Source organism: Balaenoptera musculus, chromosome 3 (assembly GCF_009873245.2).
Source record: "Balaenoptera musculus isolate JJ_BM4_2016_0621 chromosome 3, mBalMus1.pri.v3, whole genome shotgun sequence".
In the NCBI taxonomy this organism is placed as follows: domain Eukaryota; kingdom Metazoa; phylum Chordata; class Mammalia; order Artiodactyla; family Balaenopteridae; genus Balaenoptera; species Balaenoptera musculus.
In genome coordinates this window covers 157391365-157407500 of record NC_045787.1, presented here as the reverse complement: position 1 = coordinate 157407500, position 16136 = coordinate 157391365, and the positions used below count along the sequence as shown (strand labels likewise).

Sequence of the window (16136 nt, the reverse complement as noted above, 5' to 3'; positions counted from 1 at the left end):
GGCATGGTGGAGGAGGCTGAGGTCGGCTGCTCACACCCCCAGTTCTTCCAGGCTGAGGGTCGGTAGACAAATGAGCTCCCGGCCAAGTCAGGCTCCCTCATAAAGGGGCCCTGCTCAGCCCACGCTCCTTGCCTTGGAAAGATGCCTCTGTCTTGGGTGGTCTGGGGGGATTTGCCTTGGCTGCCCCTCCTGGGGCCCAGCACAGGGACAGCGACACACACACACACACACACACACACACACACACACACATGCATGTGCACACATGTGCTCTCAGGTGATGTCGACATGCAGACCTGTGGGTACAGATATGCTTGATCATGCCCAGACTCAGCCCTGGACTGGCCTTTCCAGAGCCCCATTCTGAAGAGGGAGGCAGAGCCAGGCACAGGTACCTCAGCCTGTGGGGGTCAGATTTAGGCCAGCAGGAGGGCCAGGGGCTGGAAAAAACCAGAGAAGGGCCGAAGGAAGGCTTTCTGGAGGAGAGAGCATTTGCTATGGGCTTTGAAGAGAGAATGGGAGTTTGCCAAACCAAGATCAGATGTCCAAAGGTCTTGAAAGCTGGTTTTAGAGTTTACCTTTTGTCTGTGAGGATTTTGAGCAGGGGAGGGACACAGTTAGACGAACCGCAATTCACTACCTCCTCTTGAAGACCCAGCCGCTCCCCTCAGGGGGCTTTCAGTCAGATGGGGGAGGCAGAGCCAGACCCAACCTGGAGGCATAGAAGAGTCCTCAGGTTTGTGAAGCACCTGCTAGGCATTGGGTTGGATCTTGTCAACAACATTTTAAGGCAGGTATTATCTCTAGTTTTCAGCCGAGGAAAGCAAGGCTGAGAGAGGGAGGTACCTTTCACAGGGTCCCACACGGAGGCAGGGCTGTTCACACATAACCCTGGCTTCTGACTTGCAATTGTGTCTGCTGACCTGGTCCCAAGCTGACCCTAAAGTTCGAAAGCCAGGGCAGTGGGGCTCCAATAAATCAGCTTTGCCAAGGGTCATGTTTTTGCATCTGGGGTCCTGGCCTGGGGGGGAGGCCCCTGCTCAGGGGACACACAAGCTCCCCCTGGGCCTCAGCATGATTGTCCCTCTCCCACATCCCTTGTCATTGGCTGCTGAGTGGCTTTCATGAGCGGCCTCTAGGCAGAGGGATGTCTGAGTAGGAGGCTGGTGGTGCTTTTCCAGGCCTCCTGGGAGGCCAAGGCCACAGGCCCGATGTCTGGCCCAGCTGAACACAAACACTTGGAAATGGCCGACCCGACGGAATCTAGGCTGTGGTCAGGCTGTGGCTGAAGAAGCCACAGGAAAAACACGCAGTCCACGCGGCCAGATCCAGCTTACGTCTCACCAGGCAGGAGTGGCCTGCCCAGCGCCTGGAGCTGAGGAATGTTTGTTCCCTAGCTCTTTGGAACCTGCTGTCTCTGACTGGGGAGTCCAGCCGCTGGGCGGTGCCACCCTCGGTCTCCTGTGGTCAGGCTGTGACCTGCCTCCTAATGTGTCCTTGGAGAATCAGGCCTCTTGTCTTGTCCCCTGGCCCAGATGCTGTTGGAGACCATTTGTTTGCTTGCATGCCCCTGACAATAGGGAGCTCACTCCTTTACAGCTGTCGTACCTGGCAGCCAGGAGCCTGTAACTGGACCAGTTTCCTACAGGAAGCTCTGGCTCCTTTGGCCACATGGAGGGGAGGTCACTGCAGCCTGACCACCCCACACCTCACACCCCCTCCGTGGGTGCAGCCCCCTCCTGGGCCTCAAGACCTCCCCCATGCCCTTTGGATTCAGCGTGTCCTAAGTAGACCCAAGTGTCTCACCCCAGAATGTGCTCCTTGCCCCGTGGCCATGCTTTAGCACTAATTTCTCTGTCCGCCTTCCTGAGCCACGGCCTGGGCAAGTGGCCCACAAATCCATTGAGCACCTACTGGATGCTGAAGCGCTTTAGTTGCATCTCTTCACTGACCCCTCCCAGTGAGGCTGTTCCTATAATTGCTCTACAGATGGCGAAACTGAGGCTCAGAGGGTTTACTTGGCATCCTGGGGTAGCAGGGGCAGATTCTGGAAGTAGGAGCCATTCCCCTGATGGAACCAGGATAGGGACCTGGTGGCCTTATCTTTTGGGTTGGGGCGGCCCCTGGAGGCCAAAGGGGGAGCCGCAGCCTGAGCCACACCCTTGGTCCTGAGAGTCCCCGGCTTCCCATAGGCTCTGGCCTTTCTCCTACACACGAATCCTCCATGGCTCTGATGGTCCCTGTCAGTAGGAGCAGGAGCTCTGGGTGAACTCTTGCTGGGTCACCACGGAGACCCCTAAGCACAAAATCCAGCCTCTTGTATCAAACCCAGGCTGGAACCAGGGATGGGGAGGGACCAAATGAGGGGTGGAGCCAGAGTCAGGGTCTGAATGCAGGTGACACACCGAGGTTCCAGGGAGGCGGTGGTTCAGATGAGGGGTGGGGTCCAGGTGGACTGAGAACCAGTGCTGCCCGCTCCCCCAGTTCTACCCTGCCCCAGGAGACACTGCGAAATTAAACTAGGAGCTTCGGGGGGCCTTTGACGAATGACCAACGTGGGGTGAGTGGGATCGCAGACCTCCCCTCCACACAGACCACAGCTCTCCTCACCTCTCAACCCTCCCCAGGACTCGCTTTGGTCCGGAAAATCCCCATCGGCCAGGACCAGAGGGAGTTCCCTGGCGGTCCAGTGGTTAGGACTCCGCGCTTTCACTGCCAAGAGCACGGGTTCAATCCCTGGTCGGAGAGCTAAGATCCCGCAAGCCGCGAGGCCAAATAGAAAAAAAAAAAAAAAAAAATTGAGGACCAGAGAGGGGTAGATCCTCCCTGGTGACATATAGCCCAGCCCTCGTCCTGTCCCCGGTGGCTGGGCGGCGATTGGGTGGGGTGGGTGGGTGATGGGCCCAGAGCGGGATTATCTGGAGCCACGCCCACAGCTGCCCCATCACCTCTTTTTTTCTGGCCGCACCATCGTGCTTTGGGGATCTTAGTTCCCCAACCCGGGCCAGGGAATTCCCTTTTTTTTTTTTTTTTTTTTGGAGTTGCCCCATCTCTGTTCCAGAGAACGCGGTTCCAGGAGGAGAGGCCAAAACGCCCTGGCTCCTGAGGTGCCCCTAGCCCCTGGACGCTGGCTGGCTGGTGAGGACGGGGCGGCTAGGGGGAGAAGAAAGCTGGGGAGGGGGCAGTAGTGAGTCAGGGACCCTGAGGGGTCAGGTCCTGGGGAGAGGGTCTGTGGGGGTCAGGCTGGGAGCAGAGGACAGGGTTGGGGTTTGGGGGAGGGGTAGAGCAGTTTGCCGGGCATAGAAGGGAAGAGAGGGTGCTCCGGCAGAGGGAACGGCCAGTGCAAAAGCCCTGGGGTGGGCACATGTTTATGGGAAGGGTAGCCAGGGGGCCAGTGAAGAGGGAAATGACGTCAAAGACACACCTTGTAGGGCCTGGAGGGGGAGAAAAAGGGAATTGGAGTCTGAGAGGGAAGGGAAACCAGTGCCTGGATCCACTTCACGTTGTAAGATTGCCCCCTGGCGGCCCAGTGAAGAACAAGCAGGGAGACGGTGGGGTCCGTCCATCCTCAAATCTACCCTCTGGCCCTCACAGGCCTTCACAGAAATTGTGGCAGCCTGAGCTAGGCTGCCCTTGGTCAAACCACCACCCTCCTGTCTTCCTGTCTCAGTGTCCCCCTCGGCCGAACGGGGACAAGGTAACCCCAAACTCTCCAAGAGCATGGATACCATGCTCGGTGCTTTGGGTCCTCAGTGCTCACGTGATTCCCACCAAGCCTACTGGGGCAGGAGCTACTTCTGTTTCCACTTCACAGCGGGGAAAACTGAGGCTCAGGGAAGGCAGCACATGCAGGGCCTCCTCACACCAGGGATACCTGTCTGGAGAGACTGGACCCCACCAGGGGCCAGCCCGGTCGGCCAGAGCACAAGTTCAAGTTCTGCCTGTACACATCTCCCCAGTTCTTCAGTTGAGGGAGGCTAGCAAGAATAGCACTAATTCGTTCTTCAGACTTTCTCTAGCTGTGGTGAGCAGGGACTTCTCGTTGCGGTGGCTCCTCTTGTTGCAGAGCGCGGGCTCTAGGCGTGCGGGATTCAGTAGTTGTGGCTCGCGGGCTCTAGAGCGCGGGCTCCTCAGCTGTGGCGTATGGGCTTAGTTGCTTCTCTGCATGTGAGATCTTCCTGGACCAGGGCTTGAACCCGTGCCCCCTGCAATGGCAGGCGGATTCTTAACCACTGCCACCAGGGAAGTCCCAGGAGAAAATTTTTATGAACCAAATTTCTTGCATCTTCCCATACTTCGAAAAGCACTAAAATCATTAACTGAGACATCTGCTCCTTGTGACTAGCAGCAACCTTCTACTGAGATGTGTGCTTGATTGCACATCCCTTTTTCCAAAATCACATATATGCTGACCTCCTTCCCACCTCTTCGGAGCAGTTTCTCAGAGCTCTCTGAGAGGCTCTCTCCAGGGCTATAGTCCTCAGTATGGCCCCAAATAAAACTGAAACTCACAGCTCTCATGTTGTGCATTTTAATTGCATTCGACATTCTCTTTCCAATTTATTGCTATTCCAAAATAAGGAACCTAAGGATCTGACACCCCAGCAGCACCCTGTCTCAGCCGGCCCCGAGGGAGTGCTGTCGTGTGCAGGGCCCACACCCAGGCAGGGCCATTACCCCACTCAGGATCACACATTCCAGGTATAGGGCCACGACTTGCAAAACTCTAACCTAAAGCCAGTCTTTTTTTTTTTTTTTAATCACCAGTCAATCCTAGACACTTTGCTAATTAATTAGCATGATGAATATTAGAACTGATTCTTCTCTGGTGGGAAGACTGGGGTTAAGATATGTGGATCAGCTTAAAAAAAAAAAAGGTTCTGAAGAACCTAGGGACAGGACAGGAATGAAGATGCAGATGTAGAGAATGGACTTGAGGACACGGGGAGGGGGAAGGGTAAACTGGGACGAAGTGAGAGAGTGGCATGGACATATATACACACTACCAAATGGAAAATAGATAGCTGGTGGGAAGCAGCTGCATAGCACAGGGAGATCAGCTTGGTGCTTTGTGACCACCTAGAGGGGTGGAATAGGGAGGATGGGACGGAGACGCAAGAGGGAGGAGATATGGGGATATATGTATATGTATAGCTGATTCACTTTGTTATAAAGCAGAAACTAACACACCACTGTAAAGCAATTATACTCCAATAAAGATGTTAAAAAAAACCCAACACCATTAAAACACTTAAAAAAAAAAAAGAAAGTGTGAATCAGGGAGAATATTAGCGGCTCTCCCCCGCCCAGACATCTGGCCAGAGTTTCAGCCTTATCTGGGAGATGGTGGAAATGCAGATTCCCAGGCCTGACCCAGCCCTGATGAACCAGAGCCTGCATTTAAACCCATCTCTGGCCTAAACCCCTCAGAGTAGCCGCCTTGACTCGAGACTCTGAATTGGTCTTGTGTCCAGCTGCTTGGAACCCTACCCAGGTTATAGTGGCTTTTGCCTCAGTGGCTCCGTGGAGCTCTAAGCAGATAGTGTGTGCCTTCCTGGGGTTCCTGACCAGGTGATGGAGATGTGATTTCATGGAACCTGGGGAAGGTGCCTACTCATCTCTCAGAGGCAGCCCAGGACACGGATCCCCAGTCTCTGTCTCCCACCAAACTGGCTCACAAAAGCAAGACAAATCTCTGAAAAGCTACACAAATGGTACGCAAAGGCTATGCAAATCCCACACATCTTTAATTCAAATAAAGCAAGTCGTGCATATTATATGCAAATAACAAACACATATGCAAATGTCATGAGAGGAAGGGTGCCCAGCTCAGGGGTGAGGGTTGTCAGACACATTGCAAGGAACACACTGAGTATAATAGTAATGGTGGAGGTCTCATTTCCTGCCCTGAGCCCGGCCCTTCACAAGGATCAGCCCTTGGACCCCACAGCTACAAGGTGAGGGGGTCTTATATCCCTGGGTCTCCAGCCCAAGAGAGGTAGGTCTCCAGCCTCCAGCTCTGTACTCGCTGCAGGGCCACAGCGGCCTCTAGTGGACGGTGATGGGACACAGCAGCTGGACCTCTCACTCCACCTCCACCTTCTTCTCCCTGTGTGGTGGTCTCCAGATCCTCCTCCCGTGGGGCCCTGATCATGAACTTCCAAGCCACAGATTAGCCGGGGGGGGGGGGAGGAATAATGAGCAGGACTGGCTGAGGGGAGTGGTCAGTGTTCCAAGGGCTCCTGCTGCTCTCCCTGCACAAGCCTCAGGGATTTCTAAAATGCAGACTGCCCAAGGATATGCAGAGAAATGAGAGATCGCTTCCCTTTCAACTACCTTGCTTCCTTCCCCAGTGGCCACAGCTGTGACCTGTGTCTCCTTCCAGAGATACTTGGATACCCCCACCCCCCAATTTCAAAAATGTACACAAATTGTTATCCTTCCTACTTTTTACATTAATGCATTGTGGAGAAAAACTGCTTCAGTCTTTTGAACGGTTGTATGCTATTCCACTGCAGGGCTGAAGAGCGTGATTTAAACAGTCCCCAAAGGACAGACATTTTCATTTTTTTGCAATTACAAAAAATGTGGCAGGAAATGCATCATTTTGCATTCATTTGCATGTACCTGTAGAAAAATTCTTAGAAGGAAAACTGATGAGGGAGAGGGTTGTGTGCATTTTTAATATTAATAGAGTCTAGAAAATTGCCATCTTGAGCAGCCATACTGATGAGCTCTCTCCCCAGAACTGCCTTCGGGCTCACAGCCTTGGCTCTGCCTGTCTCTCTCCTAAATGGGAGCCTGGGGCACAGGTCACGAGGCCTCTGTGCCTCAGTGTCCCCACCTGTTGCATGGAGGTGCCATCAGCACCCACCCCACCAGCAGGGTGGGCTCAGGGGGGGCCAGGTGACTCCTCTGCGCTCTTGTAGTCCTTATAGCTCGAATAGTGTCGTGTGGCCACATTTTAGGCATTTTTTTGAATAATGCAGTATGAAATGCTGGTAAAGTGTGACTTTATGTGCAGAATTTGACCTAGGGAGTTTCCTCAAATTAAAACCCTCCAAGAGGGACTTCCCTGGCGGTCCAGTGGTTAAGACTAGGCGCTTCCACTGCAGGGGGCCCAGGCTCGATCCCTGGTTAGGGAACTAAGATCCCACATGCCGCGCAGTGCCGCCAAAAAACCAAAACAAACAAGCAAACAAAACCTCCAAGAGACTCAGCCGGAAGCTGGTGGCCAAGCCAACCACGAGCCGCATTCACGCCACAGCCACGAGAGGGCGCAAGTGAGCGGGAGGCTCCAGGGCCACCTGGGACCCGCAAATTGCTGCTTTGTCTACTTCCTTTGGGACCGCGCTCTCCACCTCCTCTCCAGTGTCCACACGACCTGCCGTGGCACATCCCACCCTCTTGCTCCCACAGGACCTACCCGGCAGCTCTCCGCGGCACTGCCTCAGTTTCTCCGCACGGCCTCTGGCGACCTCTTTGCCGCGAATCTCCTGGAGAGCTGACTGTGCTCTCTGATTCTCTGAGTCGCTGATTGTCTCTTGAACTAATCGGTGGCCCCATCGCTCCACTGAACCCAGGCTGCTCAGTCTGGCAGTCATTTTTCCATGTTGGTGGAGCTTCACTTTCTGCTCCTGAAATCTGCCCTTCTGGCTTCCATGACATCCTGTCTTGGTTTTTGTCCCATATTCTGGCCTCTCTCAACTTCCAAATTTCTATCCTGAACACTACTCCGATGTCTAGTTGCATGCACACCCCAAGCCTGTCAGTCCAGAGCTGAGCTACCTTCCCTCTGTGATGTCCCCGTCCAGTCTTCTGTGGCTCAGACCACCCCATTCCTACTCAGCAGCAGGTCCTGCAGGTCTACCTTCACCCACATCCCCCCGACCCTAACCACCCCTGCCTGCACTTGACCACCACCTGGGAGGTCGCAGGACCCTCGGACTCCCCTTTCCTGCAGTCTGTTCTCGATGCAGCAGCGGATCGTGAAGATGCGAGTCCCCCTGGGGTGCCCCCTGCTCACACCTGGCCTGGCCCCTTCCAAGGGCCGGCACCTCTTGCCCTCCCACTGGTGTGGGTACCTTAGGCAGCGCCCACCCTGCACCTCTGCATGCTCCTTCAATCACCTGCCTAAGGCCTTGTCTCAAGGCACCGTCCCCAATGGGTTGTTGGCCGTAAAAAGGAATGAAGCACTGACACATGCTATAAATAAAATGGTGAACCTTGGAAACATGCCGAGTGAAAGAAGCCAGACACAAAAGGCCACATGTATGATCCTATGTATATGAAATGTCTGGAACAGGCAAATCCACAGAGACAGAAAGCAGATGAGTGGTTGCCAGGGGCTGGGGAGGGGAAATGGGGAGTGACTGCTCATGGGGACGGGGTCGCCTTTTGGGTGGGCTGTACAACAGCCTCGACTGACCAAGACCCCCCCCGGGGCTGTGGGTTTGAGGTTGTCCAGCATCCTAGCAGCTCCTGCTGGCAGGGACAGGGTGAAGAGCAGCTGGGAGGGCTCGGTGGAAAGGTCACAGATGCAGGGGGAGGTCCTGATGGCTGTCCCCCACCCACCCTGAAGGTTTGCAAGGCAGTGAGGGGAAGAAAAGAAGTGCCAACTATGCAGAGAGCCAGGCTGACGGCGGGCTCGCAGAGCAGCACCAAAGAGACTCGAGCTGAGGGGCGTTGCGGGCACAGGGCTGCAAAGATGGGAACCACCTAAAATATCCAGCACTGGGGCTGAGGGGCTCCAGCCGTGGCAGTTCATTCACTGCAGGAAGATCCTCCCAGACACAGAGGCAGTGGCCACTGCAAGATGCATCGTGTAGAGGGAAGCATGGTGTCCAAGTGGGGACTCGTCTGCAGGGACACACCCAGACTGCCGCGGACCGTCTTGGCAGGTCACCCTGAGGACCAGCATGCAGTGGGTGCCAGTGGAGAAAGGGGCCAGGACCTGGACACGGTTGGCTGAGGTTGTATCACCCGCCTTAGACATCCATTTCTTGGCTCTTGAAAGCAACAGAAATGGAGACGTGGAGGGCAGTGTGGTGACAGGCCAGGTGAGAGCAGCCGTCTGCTGCCCAGAGGCCCGTGGGTGTGATGGGTTGGGATGGGCAGATGTGCGGGGGGGATGGAAGCCAGAGGGGTGGGGGGGAGAGGTCCTCTGATCCCAGGAGACCACCGTGCTCAGTCTTTCGGGGTGCAGGCCGGGACCCCGCTGTGCTGCATAGCTGTGGCCCAGCGGACCCTCACTCCCGCACCTCGTTTCCTGTCTGCAACCCTCACTAGAGTATCGGCGCCACGGTGGTGGCACCCGCGGGGGTTGGAGACAGGACAGAGGGATCCCTCGGGCATGGGGGCCCCAAGAACCGGGAGGACGGTGATGCATCCAGCTGGCCAGGATCTGGGTGGAGCTGGTGTGGAGGTGCACGGGAGTCGGACCACTCTGTGTCCAGAGATGAAACACTCTGGACAGAAGCTCAGATGCTGGTCATGGTGGCAGCTGACAGTGCAGGGTTAGGGCCGCGGTGACCCTGACTGATGGGCAGATACGGTGCATCTGCTCAGGGCCCCGAGCTGTCCTGAGCCCAGGTTCATTTAATTCTCCCAACAGCCCAGCTCTAGCATCTTCATTCCCGGTGAGGGGAAGAGAGGAGGAGACAGAGGGAAGGTCCCACTCGAAGGCTGAAGCAGAGGAGGAACTGGGTGAGGAGACAGAGAGGGACATCCAGGAGCCGGGGCACTCGGAGCGCCGAGCCTTGGGCCGGCAGGATTTCAAGAGCACGGATGCAGGAAAGTGCTTGGGAAGTTTATCGTCTTTAACGACATTTCAGCTGAAAATGGTAGAACTTGTATTAACGGGAAAAAGTGCCAAACCAATTCCCAGTAAAATTCTGAGCTTACGACAGACTTAAATCAAAACCGCATGAGGGCTTCCCTGGTGGAGCAGTGCTTGAGAATCTGCCTGCCAATGCAGGGGACACGGGTTCGGGCCCTGGTCTGGGAAGATCCCACATGCCGCGGAGCGACTAGGCCCGTGAGCCACAATTGCTGAGCCTGCGCGTCTGGAGCCTGTGCTCCGCAACAAAAGAGGCCGCGATAGTGAGAGGCCCGCGCACCGCGATGAAGAGCGGCCCCCACTTGCCGCAACTAGAGAAAGCCCTCGCACAGAAACGAAGACCCAACACAGCCATAAATAAATAAAAAAATTAAAAAAAAATTAAAAAAAACAAAAAAACAAAAAAAACCCCGCATGAAATGACACAGCAGAAGAGAGTGCGGAAGGCAGTGTCTGGGAGAGTTGGCACACGGATGGACAAACGAGCAAACAAAATCACAACCCGCCCAACTGCGCAGCTGCAGCCCTGCACCTGCGTGGTCAGCCATTGGCAGGAACAAATCTGGGAGTGAACGACATCGAAATTAAAATCAGTCCAAGATTGTAATGGGAGAATTTGTGCCAAGTCCTGGAAGAAACAATTCAGCCTTAACCATAAAATTACTATTAAAAAAACCAAACAGAGCTGGCAGAACGAGCAGTGTCTCAGCCCATTTCAAACCCCAGCTGACAAGCAAAAGATGGTACCGGTGTCGCCTGCCGTCAGCTCAGAGAGTGCTGTCTGCTGTCAGTTCTGGGTTTTCTGAGGTAACATGAATTCCAGGGAACCAAGGCAGGTCACACTGTCCTCTTTTCTGCTCATCCCAACACTTAGATGCGTCTGAGGTGACACTGCCGGGGTCTCCAATAGGTGAAGTGGTTGACATTCGCCTCACCTGCCAGCCGCCCCTGGCCTGAAAAGACAGAGTCAGAAGGGGGCCGTGGGACAGATGACCCATCCGGCCCCCGCATCCCTGAGGTGGCTTAGAACATGCCGAGAACCGTGAGAGGAGCCAGGAGGTGGGGCAGGGACAGAGGGGTCAGTCCTGGGTCACAGCTGGCCTTGCACATGAGTGTGCCTCCTTGGCAGGAACTGGCCTCCACCGGCCGGGCTCTGGCAAAGGACTGACGGGGCACCGCGGCACACACTGAGGGTGAGGGAGACCCAGGCAGGCCCAGAGCTGACGGTGGTCCCCAAGACATCGTGGTGAGACGTGGTGCGCAGGAAGAGGCTCAGGAACCCAGCAGGACGCGGGCCTGGCTGGGAGTCAGGAGGGCAGGGCCCATGGCTGTGGGCGTGCGGGCTCTGTCTGCAGGGCGGGGATATATCGGGCACATGTGACCCTGGGATGTTTGTTTGTCCACAGGAGCCCCCCACAATGGAAACCACTACTGTTGGTAGTGGTTTGCAGCCCACGAGAGCAGGGCCTGCAACTCACAAGCTCCCCTTCACCTTCCTCATTCTTCTTTATTTTATTTTATTTTAATTATATATTTATTTTATTTATTTGGCTGCGTTGGGTCTTCGATGCTGTGCGTGCGCTTTCTCTAGTTGTGGCGAGCGGGGGCTACTCTGTTGCGGCGAGCGGGGGCTACTCTGTTGCGGCGTGCGGGCTTCTCACTGCGGTGGCTTCTCTTGTTGCGGAGCAGGGCTCTAGGCACGCGGGCTTCAGTAGTTGTGGCTCATGGGCTCGGTAGTTGTGGCGCGCGGGCTCTAGACCGCAGGCTCAGTAGTCGTGGTGCTCAGGCTTAGTTGCTCCACAGCATGTGGGATCTTCCCGGACCAGGGCTCGAAACCGTGTCCCCTGCATGGGCAGGTGGATTCTTAACCACTGCGCCACCAGGGAAGTCCCATTCACCTTCCTCATTCTTGACCTTTCCTTAACAGGCAGAACCCTCCTGCCTGCACCCTCTACCCCTTCCGACCCCACAAGGCCCAAGATCCGGCTCCTCACCCCCCCATCCCGTTACCCCCTCCCCCACCTCAGCTACTACCTCCCATGTGTCCCAAGGAGCTGCCACAGAGGACAGTGTTGGGCAAACAAATCAAGAGAATGCCTTCAAGGGCTGCCTCATCATGTGACACAGGGACACTGAGAGGCCAGCGTTGCTCCGCCCACCCTCAGTCTGAAAGCAACTGGGACAAGGATACTGGCCTCAGGGGGACACACTCTGTCTGCCCTTGGATGGACACCCACAGGCCTATGATCCCAGAAGGAGAACATGAGTGGTGAGGGGAGGGGTCCACTTGCAGGCCTGGGAGGTGACAGGCTGGGGCCCAGTGTGGGACTGGGAGCCAAAGGGCAGCTCAGGGCCGAGGAGATGGCTCCCAGCTGGGGTGACCTCAGCCCCTGAGACCCGCTCTCTGGAAGAGCATCTGTGCCTGCCCAGGGCAGGGGCCCGTGGCACAGGTGGGTGTACACACCACAACCCCAACCTTCCTGCTTACTATGTGGGGTTGACAGGAGCCCACGTCACAGTGCACAGAACCCTCACCCCGATTCCCTCTCACACGCTCACCCCTACTGTGCTCAAGGTGCTGAGCCCTGGGCAAGGGCAGAGCCGGACAAGTCTGGCCACCTGGTGGTGTCAGAGTACTTACTCTGCTCAGGTGCTCATTATGGGCTGTGGGGTTGCCACAGTGATGGGATGCACACCGCCCGGCCCCGGGAGGCATCCATTCCCTGAACCTTTAAGAGGGGCTGGGGGTAAATGGGTGGGGGGGTCAACTCCTTAGGAAACAGGTGGGCTGTGTAAGGCCCTGCCCACTGCCGCATGGCCTTGTCACACCTGCACCTGCGCAGCCTCTTCAGGACAACCCTGCGGGGGGGGGGGGTCGGGTCCCTGTGGCTGTCAGTGGGAGGCCGAGAGGCCCCAGGGACTGCGAGAGGCATGATGCCCTCTGACCCTGGCTGGCCTGGCACGTTGCCCCAAACCCTGAGAAAGTTCCCGAGGGCACATCCCGAGACAGCTGAGATCCATGGCTCATTTTCTTCCCAGATCTTCACTCTGGCCCAGCTCGCACCGGCCGAGGGGGCAGCCAGGATGGTGAGGCCACGGCATGAACGTGTTGAAGGGTCTGAGCCCAGTGGGGCTGTACCTTCAGACCGTCAGGGCCTCGTCTGCCCACCCTTGCCTTCTCCTGACGGGTACAGACACCATCGGGGAGGGAGGGCTCCTTCCCAATAGGCAAAGCCCTCAGCAGCCATTGAGTCCTGTGAGGGGTGAAGGTCTTTGCCGAGTGGGGCTCCACAGAGCTGGGCTCCCTGAGGCGGCTCCGCCAGCCTGCATCCGTCCCCATGATGGACTGAGACACGGTCGAGATGGCCGGTTCCGAGGACCCGCCACCCACCTGGGCTCCACGTCGGCCCTGTCACTGAGTCCGGGAGCCCACAGGTGTCCTTGGGATTGTGCTGGAGACTCACCTGGCCCAGAAGGCTGCCTTCCCCAGGGGCGGGCCGGAGGGAGGCCAGCGTCTGCAGGGTGATAAGTGTGTCGCTGGTGCTGGTCATCGGGAAGGGACCAGAGGAACCTGGAGGGGCGGGAGGGGTCAGGACCAGTGTTCCCACCCTGGGAGTCACAGTGACTCCTCACGTGGGACCTACCAGCCCCCCGGCCAGGAAGAGGCTGCGAAGGTGACTCCTACGGCTCCCTGCCCCTCCCGCAGCCCTGCGTGGGTGGGGAAACCAGACTTTTGGTAGGAACTTTGTGTCCCCACAGCACCTGCCCAGCCTGCCGGGATGTGTTGACTTCACCGGGATAATCACTAATGGAAACAGAAACCCTCCCAGTGTACATAGAGAAAAGAGGCACACATAGGGACCAGTCTGCTTCCCCAGATGCAGCTCAGTGGGCCCCGCCACGTGGGAGCGACTGACCCTGGGCTGGGCAGCCTTACTGACTGGAGCTGGGCCTCAAAGGGCAGCTGGCCTGGCTCCCCGGGCCCCTGACGTCGGTGGTGTCCTCTGCCATCTTACCTGTGTAAATGGTAGCCTCTTCTTGAAACTTCCCCATGTTCTTTTTATACCGGATTCTTTTGTTGCCGAACGAGTTGGAGACCTGTGGACAGGCAGAGATGGAAGTCACTGGAAAAGCTGACCTAGCGATGAGACACGATGTGGACAGACCGCCAGGGGGGAACATCACTGAGTGACAACGCATGGCCCTGGGGCTGGGTGAGAGGCCGGGACTGAGAAGGTGGCGCTAAAGAACTGTGGGCCCAGGGAAATGTCTGCAGTGTGTTGGTGACACCCTGGACCTGGCGTGGCTTATAGGAGAGGGGGGAGCTGGAAGGAAAACAGGCATGTGTGTGACACACTCAGAGAGACGAGTGTCTGCTCACTGCGGCGGCAGGCAACAGACTGAATACTGACGCGGGAGACGCATCAGTAACCACACTTCTGGGAATGCAATTTAAGCAAAGAACACAGTCGAATCCAAAACTTATCAAAGGATAAGGACCACCTGACAGGGCAGGGGAAGGAGCTGAGCACTGAGCTGAGGGCCTGTTTTTAGTCCCCAAAGCCAGTTAGGAGGGAGCTGCAGTCACATTCATCCTGTAAGCAAGGGGTCGGCCCAGGGCCTAGAGGTCTGAGCCCAGCTCTGACTCCAAACCTGCACGGAGACCTCCAGGGCAGGGCTTCTGCCTGTGGGTCACTCTCCGGGGGGCGTCCTGGGCACTGAGGGTGCTGAGCAGCAACCCTGGCCTCCACCCACCAGATGCCAGTAGTGTCCTCCCCTCCCCGCGAGAGTTGTGATAATGAAAATGTCCCCTGGGGGCAGAACTGTCTGGGTGAGACCCTGGGCAGTGCCGTCCTAAGAGCATGGAGACGTATCCCAAAGTAAGGCACCTGGCCCTGCAGTGAAAGGTATGTATTTTAATGAACAGAAATAAACAGTTGAGTTATGTGGCAGGACTGTGGATGGAGGACTTTTCTCCTCTAAAAATCCGTTTCTTTAATGTCCCTCCGTAATCCTCTCGATGTCAACCATGAAAAGACAAAGCCCCACGTGTGCTCCCTGCTCCTCAACTCTCCTGCCCTCGGTGTGAGGGCGACCTGTTCTCAACCAAACCAGGTAAGCACTAGGTTCCCACTTACCTCCAAGGAATGTGCCGACACGTCTGTGTGGGACTAAGTTTGCAGAAGAATGGCAGTGAGCAGTTTTCCATGTTGAATTCAACTGGCATTTTAGAGCAACAAAGAGCAAACTTCCCGTGTGGGTGAGGGAGGGCGGCTGTCGGGGAGCTGGCCCGGGCCAGGGTCCACCCTCTCCACGGGGTGTGTCCCGGCACCTCGTACAGGAGTGGGATGCCCTCTCCGCCAGCTGTAGCTCGGAGCCACTGGCCACTTCCTGCCCAGTCACTCTGGCCCCTTTGGCTCATACAGCTGCAGCCGCCTGGGTTCCTGCCCATCGCCCTGTCCATGGGCTCAGCTCTCCCGCCCTTTCCCCCTCGGGCCTCCTCACCCTGGAGTTGCAGCTGATCCTGTCCTGAAAACGTCTGTTGCCTCATCTGCAACACCCTTTGCCCTAATGGTGCTCTCCCTCCCCCGCTACTTCCTCCTTAGGCGAACCCCACAGCCTACACGACATCTGTATCCCAAATTCAGAGCCCTCCTTCAGCTGTCAGCCATTTCCAGCTGGAGGACCCGCCAGAGTGGGGAGGGGCTCCCAGCACAGAATTCTGCTGCTGGTGGGCGGGGGTGTCAGGGCCCGGCCACAGATCGGGAGTCACTGGAATGCGGCCGGTGCTTTTCAAACCTTTGTTTGCAACGAACCCTCTCCTGAGATAAAGTTGAGTCCCAAGACCCAGCTGCTCTCTGGGGGTGCCAGGGCTTGAAGTGAATCTGGCTGTTTTCAGACAACTGCTCGTGGTGACAAACAAGCTGCCATGCCTCCCACTTCTTTTGGGCCTCGAAGCCCCAGAGGTGCAGCCCTCACGTCAGCTCCAGCCAAGGTGCTGAGGACACCGCAGCAGTTGCAGGGTGAGTGAGGTCTCATGTGACCAGGACACCTGTGAGGCTTTGCTGCCTGTGTGACCCTGCGGGGCTCCTGAGTGCCCTTGTCCCCAAGTCGCTGCTGGACAGGGCAGGGACCAGAGCAGAGGGTGGTGACTGAGGGCACAGGCTGACTGGGCTGGAAACTCAGCCCCTCCAACTGCACAGCGGGAGCAGCCCTCCCTGCAGCCGGGGGCGGGGTGCCGTGCCCTGACCCCCATGCTGCCCCGCGGGCGTGGCCTGGTCCTGCCCCTTGCTTGTGG

At 56.8% G+C, this 16136-nt stretch overlaps 1 protein-coding gene across 1 annotated transcript in view; it reads right to left on the bottom strand.

Moving 5' to 3' along the window:
- Positions 1–10253: 10253 nt before the first annotated feature.
- The window catches only part of PBX4 (PBX homeobox 4), a 57710-nt gene continuing 51827 nt past the window's right edge, over positions 10254–16136 (bottom strand). Inside the window, 3 exon segments of the mRNA XM_036849210.1 lie at positions 10254–10791; positions 13303–13409; positions 13780–13936. Of these exon segments, the coding sequence (XP_036705105.1) occupies positions 10606–10791; positions 13303–13409; positions 13780–13936 (450 nt within the window). The 3' untranslated portion in view covers positions 10254–10605.